We start from the raw sequence: 12,977 nt of genomic DNA on the forward strand, positions 1-12,977 counted from the left end.
TTGCTGTGGTGCGCTGACAACAGCCTCACTCGTAACTGTGGCTATGATAGACTTCTACAACGTTTTTTTTATTTCAAGCTTAAGAGGGAATATTCAGCTCAAGTATAAGTTTGCGTTCGGCTATTCTGTTTACGGAAAAACGTTTTAGATATCTGTGAGCATAATTACATCGTAAGTTTGCGCTACGAAACGTTGAGCATTATGCTATAAAATGTTGTCTTCTTGAGAAAGTCGTAAAAAAAAAAAAAACGACTCGGAACATTTACATTACAAAAATTAAAATGGTCTTCGGGAAAGTGGTCATTATTTGGTATTTGGTTGATAAATTGGTAGTCAAAGGGAGCTCGTGAAAGGAAATTCTTTTGGAGGAACGACTGCTCGATTTGCAAAACGCAGGGGTCGCGACCTTTTGAGGCAGAGGGCCGAGTTGCATAAATCCGACACGGCGGAGGGCCACACGTCAAATCGGAAAAGGGGGGGGGGGGGGGTCTTTGCAAGTAAAGATAAAAAACTGAGCGAATTGACAATACTACTTGACAATAATCTGGCTAAATGTGAAGATGTGGAAGCGATCAGTTCTCTGCTGCTGTCTCCCGCCTCTCACCCGGGCCATTTGAGGTCAAAACTGGCGCGTCGGCCTTCGGATAAGAATTAAGGACAGGGGAGGGGACGGTTCTGAGATCGAGGGCCGTAGGTGGCCGACCCCTGGCATAACGGAACGCAGCAGCAGTGTACCATTGTCGACAACAAGCGCGATGACGCACTGCGGTTTTTAAAAAAGCATTGTAAAAAAAAAGTAGTGTAAAGGTGTTGTAAAAAAGGTGAAACAACACGACCACGCACAATTCATATAGCGCAGTGCACGCGTGTTGCAATTGCAATTTTTAGGCCCTGGGCGCCCCGGGAGACACGGCCCGAACCCGACAAATTTATAGAATATGACCCTGGTCTGGCCCGAGCTTGACAGAATGTAATAAAATAAGCCTGAGCCAACCAGTCATTTTAAACATCAGCCCTAGTCGGAAACATGAGCCCGAAAAAAAAATTTGCGGTCTTCAACCTAGAAACGTACGTAAGCATACTTCAAGTACAGCGGATATCAATTTCTATTAAACTTGGACTGAGCTTTGTACAACCAAAATTTCCTGACTGAGAGTATGTATTTTCAAGAATCTGGGCGAATGCATGTGCTGCACTTGCGACGTAAAACGGGGATCATTTAAAGGAATTTGAGAAAAGGGGATAATCTTCTTCATTTACACATTTATTGAGCAGATATTCCACCTTCCATTAATCCAATCAATTCGCTTCACAGAAAAAAACTCTCCTTCGATGTGCTTTTGTGGAGAAGAAAAAGTTGCCCAAAGAGCTCTTTAATTGTTCAGACAGGCCGGCCTTGCTGGCATTATGTAGCCCTCCGCGCTGAAGTTCCGTTCGCTTTTGTTTTTATTTGCTTTTCTTTGTGTTCACTTAACCTAAACGGCAAATGAGCAAACTTTTTTGTTATCAACAATCTAAAATCTGCAGCACGCGACTGCCGGGCCTCAGGCACTGCGGGCCGGCGCGCGCCGGTGCGCGCCGGCACGACCAGAAAAAAATTTTGTTCAAGGTCGAGCCCGGCCCGAGCCCGACAAAATGCGTGCTACAACATCCGAAACCGGCATGCGGTCAGAGCCGGGCTCGGGCTTTCGGCAGGCCCGGGCCCGCGCAGTTTCCTAGCACAATTTCTATGAAAGTCATTGCGACCGTGCCGCGACTTGAGGATCAAACGCAGCGCCGTGGCTTGCAGTGGCGCTCCGGCGAACTAAAACGAACACGACAAGCAAAAACAAATAGCGCGCGCTGGGGAGCGGCGGCGTGCGCAGGTCGCACAAAGCATGGAGAAAAGAAAAGGTTAGGAGAGGCCTTGACGTCACATTTGTGAAGCCGAGTCCCACCATGACTTGAGCCCACTGAGCCCAGCACTCTATCCCATCATCCTTTGCTGTCTCCGGTTTGATTTGACTAACATGGTGTCGGCCTGCCCTCCCGATTCGAAGCGAAAACAGCTTCGTCGCTAATTCCTCGGTGCGATGTCATGTTCTAAGCTTTTGATTTCGCCTTCAATTTGCCCATTCTAACCCTAACCCAAAGTTTCAATCGAAAAACGGCCTTCGTTTTTGAGATACAGTCAAACCCGGTTATAACGACTAGTTCGATATATCCAATAGTTCGATATAGCCGAACCCGCCTATAACGAGTTTATTGTTACGAGTTCGCAATACACGGGAATCGCCTTCTCTGTCCCGGATGCAGAAACCAACAAAATAAAGTATGTTAATGCCACACACAAAGAAATAGATTTATTGCAAATAATAAAGCTACTTCTTGCCTTAACGCGTTAACTGGCTACTTCCAAAAATAAAAAAAATGGTGATTTTTGTTTTCCGTTTCATTTTGGCAGCGTCAACTAGTACAGCATTCTTTACTCGAGGCATTGTTTGCACCAGTTCGAGTCCGTGTCCTTCAATATGGAAGAAATATTGGCGGATGACATCAACTGCCAAAAGCACTTCATTAAGCGTCGGACGGTTTTCACTCGCGCCATCCTCTGCCTCCTCAGAGCTTTTCATCAGCATTACGACAGTGCTGCTGACGGTGCCCGCGTCCGAGGGGCTTACAGTGACTGCAACGTAGTTGTCAACACTAAGGACATCATCGAAGGGCACTCCTTTTAGCACAGCATCGGGTAGGTTTGCGAGCTGCCGTCTGGTCCGGACGCACTGACTGGGCGGGTTCCGTCGTGAGTTCCGCGCGTCGGAAACAGTTACGGAAAGTATCGGGCGTTATGTCACTCCATACGAGGCGCGACGTCTCAGTCGCGGCCTTTGCTGAGTAGTCACGGCCAACCAACATCTTAATTGCCACTCCGGGACCATGCATTTTGGCGGCCATTCTAGGCACGCCGAGTTCGATATATCAGATCTGAAGTTCGCTATAAGGAATATTTTTGGCGTGTATTTCCGTAACTGATTTATTTTCGTTCGATATATAGCATAATTCGCTCTATCCGGGTTCGTTATAGTCGGGTTTGACTGTAGAAGGACGATTTTTCAGCTCTTAAGCCTGGCAAAGTAGCGTTTGTCGTCGTCATAGCAACAGGCTGGCGGGAGGGCGAACGCAGACGACGGGAGGAAATTTTGGGGTCGTACAGTACTGCGGTCTGTGCGAGCTACGTCTCAGCAGCGATAAATTTCACTTCACTTCACAACGAAGAAACACAAAGAGAGCAAAGAACGAACTGTGGCTCTCGCCAACGCTGAGCGAAGGGGATTTTCCCGGCAGGTCGCCGGCGGCGGCAGCGGCTCGCTCCGCCGACCTCGACTAGAGTTCCTTTATATAGCTCCTCTATATAGCTGCGGGAGCTATATACAGGAACTCTAACCTCGACGCGACGTAAGCGCCGCTGCGGCCGGGGTACGAGTTAAGGCCACCTCCGACGGCGGAGTTTGCAAACTGGCCTAATTTAAAAACGTTTGTCGTAGCGACTGCGCTGGTTTGCAAGCGTAGCGAGGCAGCCACATGCCAAGCGCCTTAAAAATTCGTCCATTCTATTTGCCCAAATTTAGCCGCCGCAGTTGTAAACAAGTAAGCAACATTGTCTATTGGCTCAAGAAAAATGACGTCATTTTCTTCACACTTTACGCAATTCATTGGGATGCTAGGGGCCTCTCCTGAGTATTCTTTCCTCCATGGTACAAAGTATTGCCGGTCGTGTTCGCTCCATTCGTCCATCGGTGTCGCTACGACGCAGCTGACGCCAACTGTCGGCGTTTGTTACCATCACGATGCACTACATCGCCGCACCTTTCCTAGACGGCAGCACAATCTGCGTCTAAAACTTTTTCTGGCGTTTCTCCTGCGTTCTTTCAGCTGGCGTCATTTCCGTGACGAATATACGCCTCGAGCTTCGCGATCGCTGCGCCGCCTGCCGCCGTTTCTCCGCGGCGTTGGCGGGATTTGCGCTGCGTGGCTGATAGGGGCTCTTGCAGTGTTTTGGTTCTGTTTCGCTTCTTTTCGCCTTTCTGCGCCCTAAAAAACTTGTATGGTGACGTCTTCAGGCAAAGAGTACGTTGAGGTCACTTAAAGAGCAACTGCGTCTTCGTAGAGTACGCGATCGCCTGCAAGAGCTACCAGCGGACGCGGTTCTGCGCGCTTCGTCGCCGCTCTTCCGGGCGTCGGCGACGGTAGCAACATATCACCCTTGTCACCTCCAAAACATCAGGCACAAATGAATTCTACTGCCGCCTCGTTTAGACCTGATACTGTCACAATGAGCGGTTGGCTTCATTTTGCAGCGTGGGCAATGAATGCGGCTTCGTTTCAAATATATACGTCGCAGAAAAATATGTTTCGGGGATGTGATTATCCAATGCCGGGCAATAACATGCATTTTATAAGAATATAAACCATGCGAAAAGGTTAAGTATATTCCAAGTATGTGAGTCGTTAAATATGTGCCCACACACGCCATATAGCAAGAACCAAGGTAAGTTAATGAAACCACGGAAACATAAATGCTATGCAAGTGCGGAATTAAGAAACATAATAGCTCTAACGGAAATGAAAAAACAGTGCAGCTTCTGACATGCTAAAAACGTTTGTCGAAACTTAAAGGGGCACTGACACAAAAATTTTGCATCTTGTTTTTTTTGTTGCGATAAGTAGCTAGTGACCTATCTTATAACCTGTAGAAACCTCATTTGCTTCAGTGTGCGACGGTTGTTTAATTAGAGGCATTTTCAATGCGGCCAGTCGCAGTTTCGGTTTCAGCGAGTGCCGCGAAACGATGGATTTTGTGGATTTTGTGTGAACAAAGCTGACCACGTGACCGTCGGAGGGATATCACAGAGCAGAGCCGCCTTAGCACTGTCGAATCCGCATCGACGGCAGTTTCTGCGAATGCCCCAACGTACTGATCTCGCGAGGCGCTTAATTAAAAAGCGACCGTGGATATGACGCAGGCGCTGCGAGTGCAAATGCTACCGCGGCTAAAGGACGACGCGCGACGCTCGAGACGGTGGGTGGCAAGACGCGCGCTGGGAGCAGCCGGCCGGTCTGCCTACAGGTCCGCCTACAGATGTGTTCGGCTTAGCCCTGCGGCGGATATTCGAGTGCGCTCTCGTAAGCGGTGCAGATGACAATTTTTAATGCAACCCGCCATCGCATCATTAACTCCTTTCTCATTTAAGCCACCATGGTCGGGACTTGGGACAATTTCGTGCAGCGGTAACAAGCTATCACTCGAGCTACCTGGGCCGGCCTGGGCCACTTCGCGGCCGTGGCCGCCGCCTGCACAGCGACCGTGCGGCTAGCGCAGTGGGCTTTTTGTGCCTCCGGCGCGTTTTCGCATCCAATAGTAATAAACAGTAATAGAAACAGATTGCGTGGAATCGCTGTAGAACTTTGGTCGCGGCCAGCTGCCCGATTAGCTGACGAAATCACGGCGCCTCCGCCGCCAACGATCGGGTCGTTCGTTCTCGAGAGCAGAAGCTCCGCCCTCCGGCCCTCCGATTGGAGCGGCGAGCCGGGCGAGCCGGCGAAAAACGCCGGCAGTGCGGAAGCGGCAACCACAAACTCGTGACTTGTTTATATGTTGTTTATTTACACAATACCCTCGGGATGTCGATTGCGCGTGGTCCTCTGCTGGCTGCTCGGTTGCGTTTCGCACACTTTAAAATTGATTTTAAATATGTTCTAGGCTGTATTCGCCGCTGATATTTTGCAGATGATGTATATGTGTTCCCACCAATCTATCTCCGAAGTTATCTCGCGTTCAAAATTTCGTGTCAGTGCCCCTTTAAGCCAGGTAGGGTTCACTAGACCAACTATACACGAAATGCACTGCTATTTCGCGAGACATCGGTAGCGGGGAGGGGAGGGGGACGCTGTGTACAAATGCGGAGTGAAATCAAGCAACTACGTTTTAGTAATCACACACACAAATCTCGTTTTCACTTTCCTTGTTTTTATACTGCAACGAACAGCTGATCGTACGGCGGACTCATTTTTGGAAGTATACAGGGTAGGCTGTTCAACAAGCGATGAAACGTGTCGTTGGAAGAGTGCACGTGATAAGGCCCTCTGATTTCAGTTTCTGGTTTATTCTGCAGGCTCCCTGTGCCATATGACGATATTTCGAAGAAGCATTTAGTCGCGGACGCGGATTATATTCTAAGCCCGTCTCCGCGCTGCTCGCAGAGGATATACGTAGCAGATGAATGTTTGCGGGCGCTCACCTCACGACAAGACGACTCTGTCGTGTGCTGATCCCAGAGCATAATTATGCATTGTCCATCGTACTGTTGTTGAATATTCCCGGAATTAACACAGACTGGCTTGTAAATGGTAGTGATCAGTATCAGAGGTATAATATTGGCAATATTGAACTACCCAGTAGGTAGTTCAACAAGCGATGAAAGGGGTCGTTGGAAGAGTGTGGCATGTGATAAGGCCCCCTGATTTTCGTTTCTGCTTTATTCTAAAGGCTCCCTGTGCCATATGATGATATTTCGAAGAAGCATTTAGTCGCGGACACGGATTATATTCCAAGCCCGTCTCCGCGCTGCTCGCAGAGGATATATGTAGCAGATGAATGTTTGTGGACCCGCTCACCTCGACAAGACGACTCTGTCGTGAGCTGATCCCCGAGTATAATTATGCATTGTCCATCGTGCTTTTGTTGAATATTCCCGAAATTAACACAGACCGGCTTGTAAATGGTGGTGATCAATATCTGAGGTATAAATTGGCAAACGTAACTGGCGTGCTGTCAGGTATGAGTGCTCCGCTGATTATGTAAGCGCACAAAACCGATTTAAATCGTAATGTATAGCCGTAGAATGAACATCTGAGGAACCGGTAGTTACGGAGAAACTGATAGTAAATTCAGGTCAGTGTAACTACAATCGGCTCCATCATACGCCGGTTCCGCGACGCTGGCCTGTGACACAAACCTGGCGCTTATACAGACCGAATATACCACACTAAGATCGCGTCAGAAACATTTACACTCCATTCGCGAACAGAGTGACTGCTCCACATAAACATGGATTTCAAACGCCCGCAAACGGTAAATCTCAGTCGTGAACGTGCCGCAAAAGCAGCGGCGGCACTGGGGAGCGGGATGCGGACTCCCGCGGCTGCTTTCGGAACGGGCCGCTAGGGGGATTTCAGTGGCGCCCCTACAGGCCGCGCTCGAGGCGTATAGCGTCAACGAAATATTGGTGTACCCGGGAGTGCAACACTTTCGTGTTAAAAAGCTGCACAGGTGTACAAATGAGTTTCCACAAGGGCAGAGGAATCGGCCTCGCAATCCGTGTCCGGAAGGCAACGCAGGGGTGCCGCCAAATTATTGGGAAGCTGCAGGTACATTACCAGCTAGGGGACAGCGAACAGCCGTGACTGTCCCTTTATAGCAACACGTTGTCATATTCTTGCCTGTATTAGAGAATGTCAGAATGATGAAGCCGGCTGTGTGGGCCCCAATAATAACCAAACGTGACGGGCTTGCCTGCGACGAGCTTTAGGCTAGTTTTTCCCAAGGTTATGCGGCCGGCTTCGGTTGCTCAGATGCAAAGAACTTTATTGTTACTGTTGCCGCAGTTATTCTATGGCCGCATTTGTAGTTGTGGGGTAACGATCCTTGGCGCAATTTTTCTCATCACTGTCACACCTACTTTCGCATGTGCGACTTTGTTTTCGCTAGGACGTCTATTCTGGGGAGCGGCGAGAAATTGCAGCCCTTATGGCCACCGTCGATCGCGCGCGTATTCAGCTTTAAATTCCACCCTTAACACCATTTCGCCAGCGCAAACAATAAGACGACGGGGAACGATTCCTAAAAGACACAGGACGAGACCAGGAAGAAGATGAAAATTGGACGCCCGACCATTCACTGTGTCGTGCGGCCGTTCGCCGTGCGAGAAGCGGCCGAGTATCGACCTTCGCCGGTTAGCGCGGAGAAAGTTATGCTCAGCATCCCCGCAGATATTTGAGAGCCACGTTCCCTAGCAGTGCGCATTACATTCCCTAACGCCATTTTACTCCGCATTATCTGCCACTTTCTCGAATGTTATTTTCTTAGCTTAATTATTGCGAGCTGTGACATTGCCGCACCTGCCAGGCCGCCGCAGGTCTGTGCAGTTTTGTGAAACCTGTGAGCAGTCATGGCTAGCATTTGTGTAGACCGATTCCGCGTGCAGGAAATGCTGTATCATTTTCTGCTTTATTCATTGCACGCGAACGACGCTCGAAATTTACAAACTTAGCTAAGCGATCGCTGTAGCCTACAGTGTAGGATCAGGAAAATCAGCCGCACCTTTTGCTACAACCCTGTTCGCGAGCAGCCATGCTCAGTGCGAGAGGGACGAAGGGAATCAAGTTCTGTTTGGGGCCAGTTCTCGGCGAGCGGCATTTCTGCAAAAAAATTAGCAGTGGCTTATCTCGGCTATGCCAGGATATACGTAGCGTGGGCTAAGGTTCAGCAATCCAATCCAATCCAATCTAACCCAGTCCAGTCCAATCCAGTCCAGTCCAGACACTTCTCCTCGCGCATGCGAAGCACGGCTCTCCAAAAGCCACGTGAAACGGCTATCAAGCGGCTCCGGCGCAGCGTCCGATTTGGCTGCTGCGCAACGGAGGCGCACAGCTGGGCACGCGCCGGCGCCAGTGCGTCTCCCGCGGCTATGACGTCACTTATCTGGAATGCGGAGACCGGCGAATGTACAGACCCAATTCTCTACACACCTGTACTCCAATTGGATTGGGTCCAATCCAACCCAATCCAATTTAATCCAATCCAATCCAGTCCAATCCATTCCAATTCAATGCTCCTCGCGCTTGCGCAGCACGGCCCTTCAAGGTTTACGCGAAACTGCTCAACCTGGGCCAGTGTAGCTTACGCTGCAAAAAGTGTGCGCGGTCAACGCAAACGAAAACCCCGCAGGACGGCTTCTGTTCTCCACATGGTGGTACGGTGCCCAATGCGCTCGAGAAATGCATTGTTGGGACCCCATACTCGCAGGGACGACGACGGCAAAGAGGATTTTGTAGCGATTCGCTGCCGCTGCAACGAAAATATATAATTGTACCCAACTTATCAACAAAAAAGCAGCATGCAGTAGATCCTTACTAAGGGGCAAGTTCAATTCATTTCGATTTACCTAACGGAGCGAGAAATACGAGTAAGTAATAACTAGAGACCGGAACTTTAGGCAAAATGCCTATTTTTACCTTGAGTCCGTATCAAGCCTATTTAACATATAAGCATGAACTAAGGGAAGGGGAGCATTTTAAGCAACACTTTATTGTGCCTATAATGCCTATTTTGGCTATATGGGCTTTTTAGCGCCTATTTTGACTATATAAGCTTATATGGGCTTTTTAGCCCCTAAAATGCCTTTTTTATGTTATATATGCTTTTTTTTTGTTTTTTGAGTCGGTGGTCTGCACTGTTTTCGCTTCAGAGGCCCGCAACGAAGTGTTTGTCGCACCCCATTTGAAAAAAAAAAATTAAAAAATTCCGCGAGCCGTGCCAAACAATCCCAGAAACGCATACCGTGCACAAGCTACCGCCACCTAGACCTCGCCACATCGACCGAACCGCCAGAGGCCCGTACGCAGCCAACCGCAGACAACCTCATTGACGTCACCGTTGTCCACACGCGCTGTTTTCTTTAATGTCCTTCTGACGCGCTGTGTCCGCTGACTCACGGCGAAAACTTTTTCCCATATGCCCCATCCATTGCTAACACAATAAAAACCACCGCACCGAAGAATCTATGGGATTCAACGGTGCTGTAAAGGGCTGAGCAGGTCGTTTTACTCTGTACATACCTGCAGTTAAGATCTTTCTTCGGTTTGCAGTTTTGTCTTCAAGCAGCAGTTACCGATTGTTACTCTTCCGCCACAGCCCATTGCTACGACTTAAAAACTCGGCTAAGGGTGGAAATCTGCTACAAATACACTCGCCGGTGCTACTAACAGCATCGCAAATGACAAAAGCATTGCAGCCGAAATTGTTTACATCACGGCACACATGACCGTTACTTGCCACATTTGTGTGCTTATTTCACACTCTTAGCAAAAAGCATTTCCGCAGCTGAGAGCGTGGGCGACGCTCTGACTTAGAATGCTGAGCTGATTTCGGAGGTCCAGGACTTACCCGCCACAATCACCAAAAGACCTTTTCCTGATAGAGCCATTCCTGTCTGACAATCTGCCATTCTGTCTGACATAACATTCCTGGATTCCCTGTGCTAAAACAGCTGCCGAAGGTCCTGAGCACCAAACATAATGATATTTCAGATGGAATCAGGTCATGAAGAGCGTCCCTAAGAACTAGCACGCTCCTCCCACTTTAGTGATCGTTGAGTGTTGTTTTTTTCGCACACAATTATCGACCGAAATGAGGTACAACTTCAGCCGCAAATAATTGCGATGGGTGTGGCTTGCCATTGCTTTTAAGATTTTCTTTTGTTGTCGAATCACCCTGCATTTCACGTAAATCTGTTAAAATAGCAACTCTTGAGTGGCTTATTTTCACGAATAAAATAAAATTACTTTCCCACTCTACAATACTTGTCCGCAGTTTTTACTGCAAGTCAGACATTTGTAGCACAATATGCTTCTCAAGTAAATACGAATTGGGCCTATATGTGCCTAAACGACAATATTTGTTGTCTATAAATGCCTAAATGACACTTTTCAGTGCCTATTATAGGCGCCTAAAACCGTAATTTTTCGTGCCTAAAGTTCCGGTCTCTAGTAATAACCGAGTCGAGTTTGAAATATTCCCGACCAGACGTCTGCTAAACGGTCGCTCGGTCGCCCTAACTGTCAACGGTAAAACCATACTGCGACGTATCAGGCTTGGAGCGTGAAACTATGGATGCAAGCCCCACCGGCAAACTGTACACCACATCCCTGTTCCCGGGGATTATCTCTGCGCGTAACTTCCCTTTTCAACCCGGAATCAGGTCTAACGAACGGACTATATATGCAGGCATCGTATTTCGACTAACCTGGGGTGGCTGATTCTTGCAGCCCTTCAGACGACCGCGCAGGACTGGAAGCTGGGTTTTTCTTCGCAGTGCGCTCCTCGGGTTCTGGCGGCGGCTCTGTGCCCGGCCTCTGTGGCGCCTTGGGCGAGGCCGCCGCTTTCGCCTTCGACTTTGAGGCGTCCCTTTCTGAACTCACCGGTGGGGAATTCTTGCCCTTATCCCGGGGAGGCTGGTTGGTTGCCATCGGGTTCAGTTGAGCCTGGAAGCAAATGAACGCTAATTACAAGGTACTGAAACCACTCCTTGACGTCACATTCTACGCGGCGGAGGATTTGCGAGAGGCACCACATACGCGCACGGATATACACACACGGAGAGGCACTCACACGCACGCACGCACACGAACAGCGTCGCAGCTTTTAAATAACCAAGCGATCTTTCACCAGCATTGTACCAAGTGTCAAGCAAGGTGCTGTGCGCGTTTTTCATTCGCTGCTGCAACTGTCTAGAATTGAAGAAAATACTATATTATCATGAGTCCATGTTTTCAACCACAAAGGTGTCAATGAAATTATCGGGAGATCCACTGGTGAGTTTTTAAGAATACACGGCCATGTATGTGCTCCCTCTAGGTGGCGAATTCTAGGCTGGATCTTGCTCCGGCTTTAGAAATCCGCTACACGGCGTTTTTCGCACGTCCTTCGCACACGGTGTCGACCGCGCTTTGCACCCTAAGTGTACCGGGGGTTACGTTCGCTCGCTTTACGAGCGGCATGGCTGCCGGTAGATAATTTCGTTGTTTGCCTGCATCGGCTTTTCGTTGAGCACCTTCCCAGTGTACCCTATTTTGGGCCTAGTGGTTCTTCGCTCGCTTCAAACTACAACTGCAGATCAAAGGCACTAATGTACATAGTCGACGTAAGCCATTGCTCCAGCAGTAAAAATCTCAGAGCGCCTAAATATTTCTGATGAGCTGTGAATTCGAAATCATTATTTTGAAATTGAACACTGATCTGCCCTGCTTTCAGCGTGGCGCTGGGAGTAATGTATTGCTGATTCTGGGGAAGGTTTTCGATAGTGTTCAATGCTTCCACTTTAAAGGAACGCATTTTTATGCAATACTTTCGGTATTGAGGTCACGTGCGATGAAGTTTCTGACCATGCGTTGAATGAATTCTTTAAAAACGGAATGCTGATGCGTATTTTGTGATAGGATAGACGAGTGCAATAAATTCGAATGTGAAGACTGTACTAAGCCACACCAGCTAGTCGGAGAGAGAAAGCCGAGAAGCAATCAAGCGCTGCGTGGTGAAGTGTAACCACATTTGGGCTCCTCTCCGCTGTAGTAGGCGTTTAAGGTCAATGGAGACCACCACAGCTAGCTCTGATTTCCCCCTGTGGCAAAATAATTGGTGCAAAAATCTTTCCCGATTCCCCGCACGAAATTTGGTAATGTCGGTAGCCTGGCTAGGATTTCTTTAGACAGAGCACCTTCGCGACATATGTAACAGCAACTTGGTCGCTTGTGAGTTTTATGACAACTAGATGCTGCAGGTTATGGCCCCATTTTTACACCCCCTGATGCCATTACAGATCTAAAAATTTTGAAACTCCCAATTTTACTTACGTCCCCACACGTGCGTAGCCGTCTAGTCGGGCATACATTTCCTCGTGAGTAGTGGCAAGTGCGTCTAATAATTCGAGAGCATTGTGTGCCCTTCAGCGAAATGAAATCACACCGGTAACTTAATTCTACTTACGCGCTGTGAATGCGAAAACAGTATGAAAATGTGTAGTGGTGGGTGGCGTGAGGTTCTGACGAGAGCTGTCGTCGTCACTGGCCAACCCCCTCGGTGGGTATGTTGGAACTATGCAACCCTTCCAGCTAGCTTAGCTTTTACTCATGGGTATGTAAGAATTCCCCTCTAACCGAAG

General features: G+C 48.7%; 1 protein-coding gene across 1 annotated transcript in view; it reads right to left on the minus strand.

Moving 5' to 3' along the window:
• LOC144153478 (leukocyte elastase inhibitor A-like) overlaps window positions 1–11,286 on the minus strand; it is a 34,295-nt gene extending 23,009 nt beyond the window's left edge. Inside the window, exon 1 of the mRNA XM_077685120.1 lies at window positions 11,064–11,286. Coding sequence (XP_077541246.1) covers window positions 11,064–11,286 — 223 coding nt within the window. The remainder of the gene's footprint in view (window positions 1–11,063) is intronic.
• Between the last annotated feature and the right edge of the window lie 1,691 nt (window positions 11,287–12,977).

This window comes from Haemaphysalis longicornis, unplaced genomic scaffold (genome assembly GCF_048455015.1).
Source record: "Haemaphysalis longicornis isolate Haplotype H1 unplaced genomic scaffold, Haemaphysalis longicornis Haplotype H1 scaffold_9, whole genome shotgun sequence".
Classification (NCBI taxonomy): Eukaryota; Metazoa; Arthropoda; class Arachnida; order Ixodida; family Ixodidae; genus Haemaphysalis; species Haemaphysalis longicornis.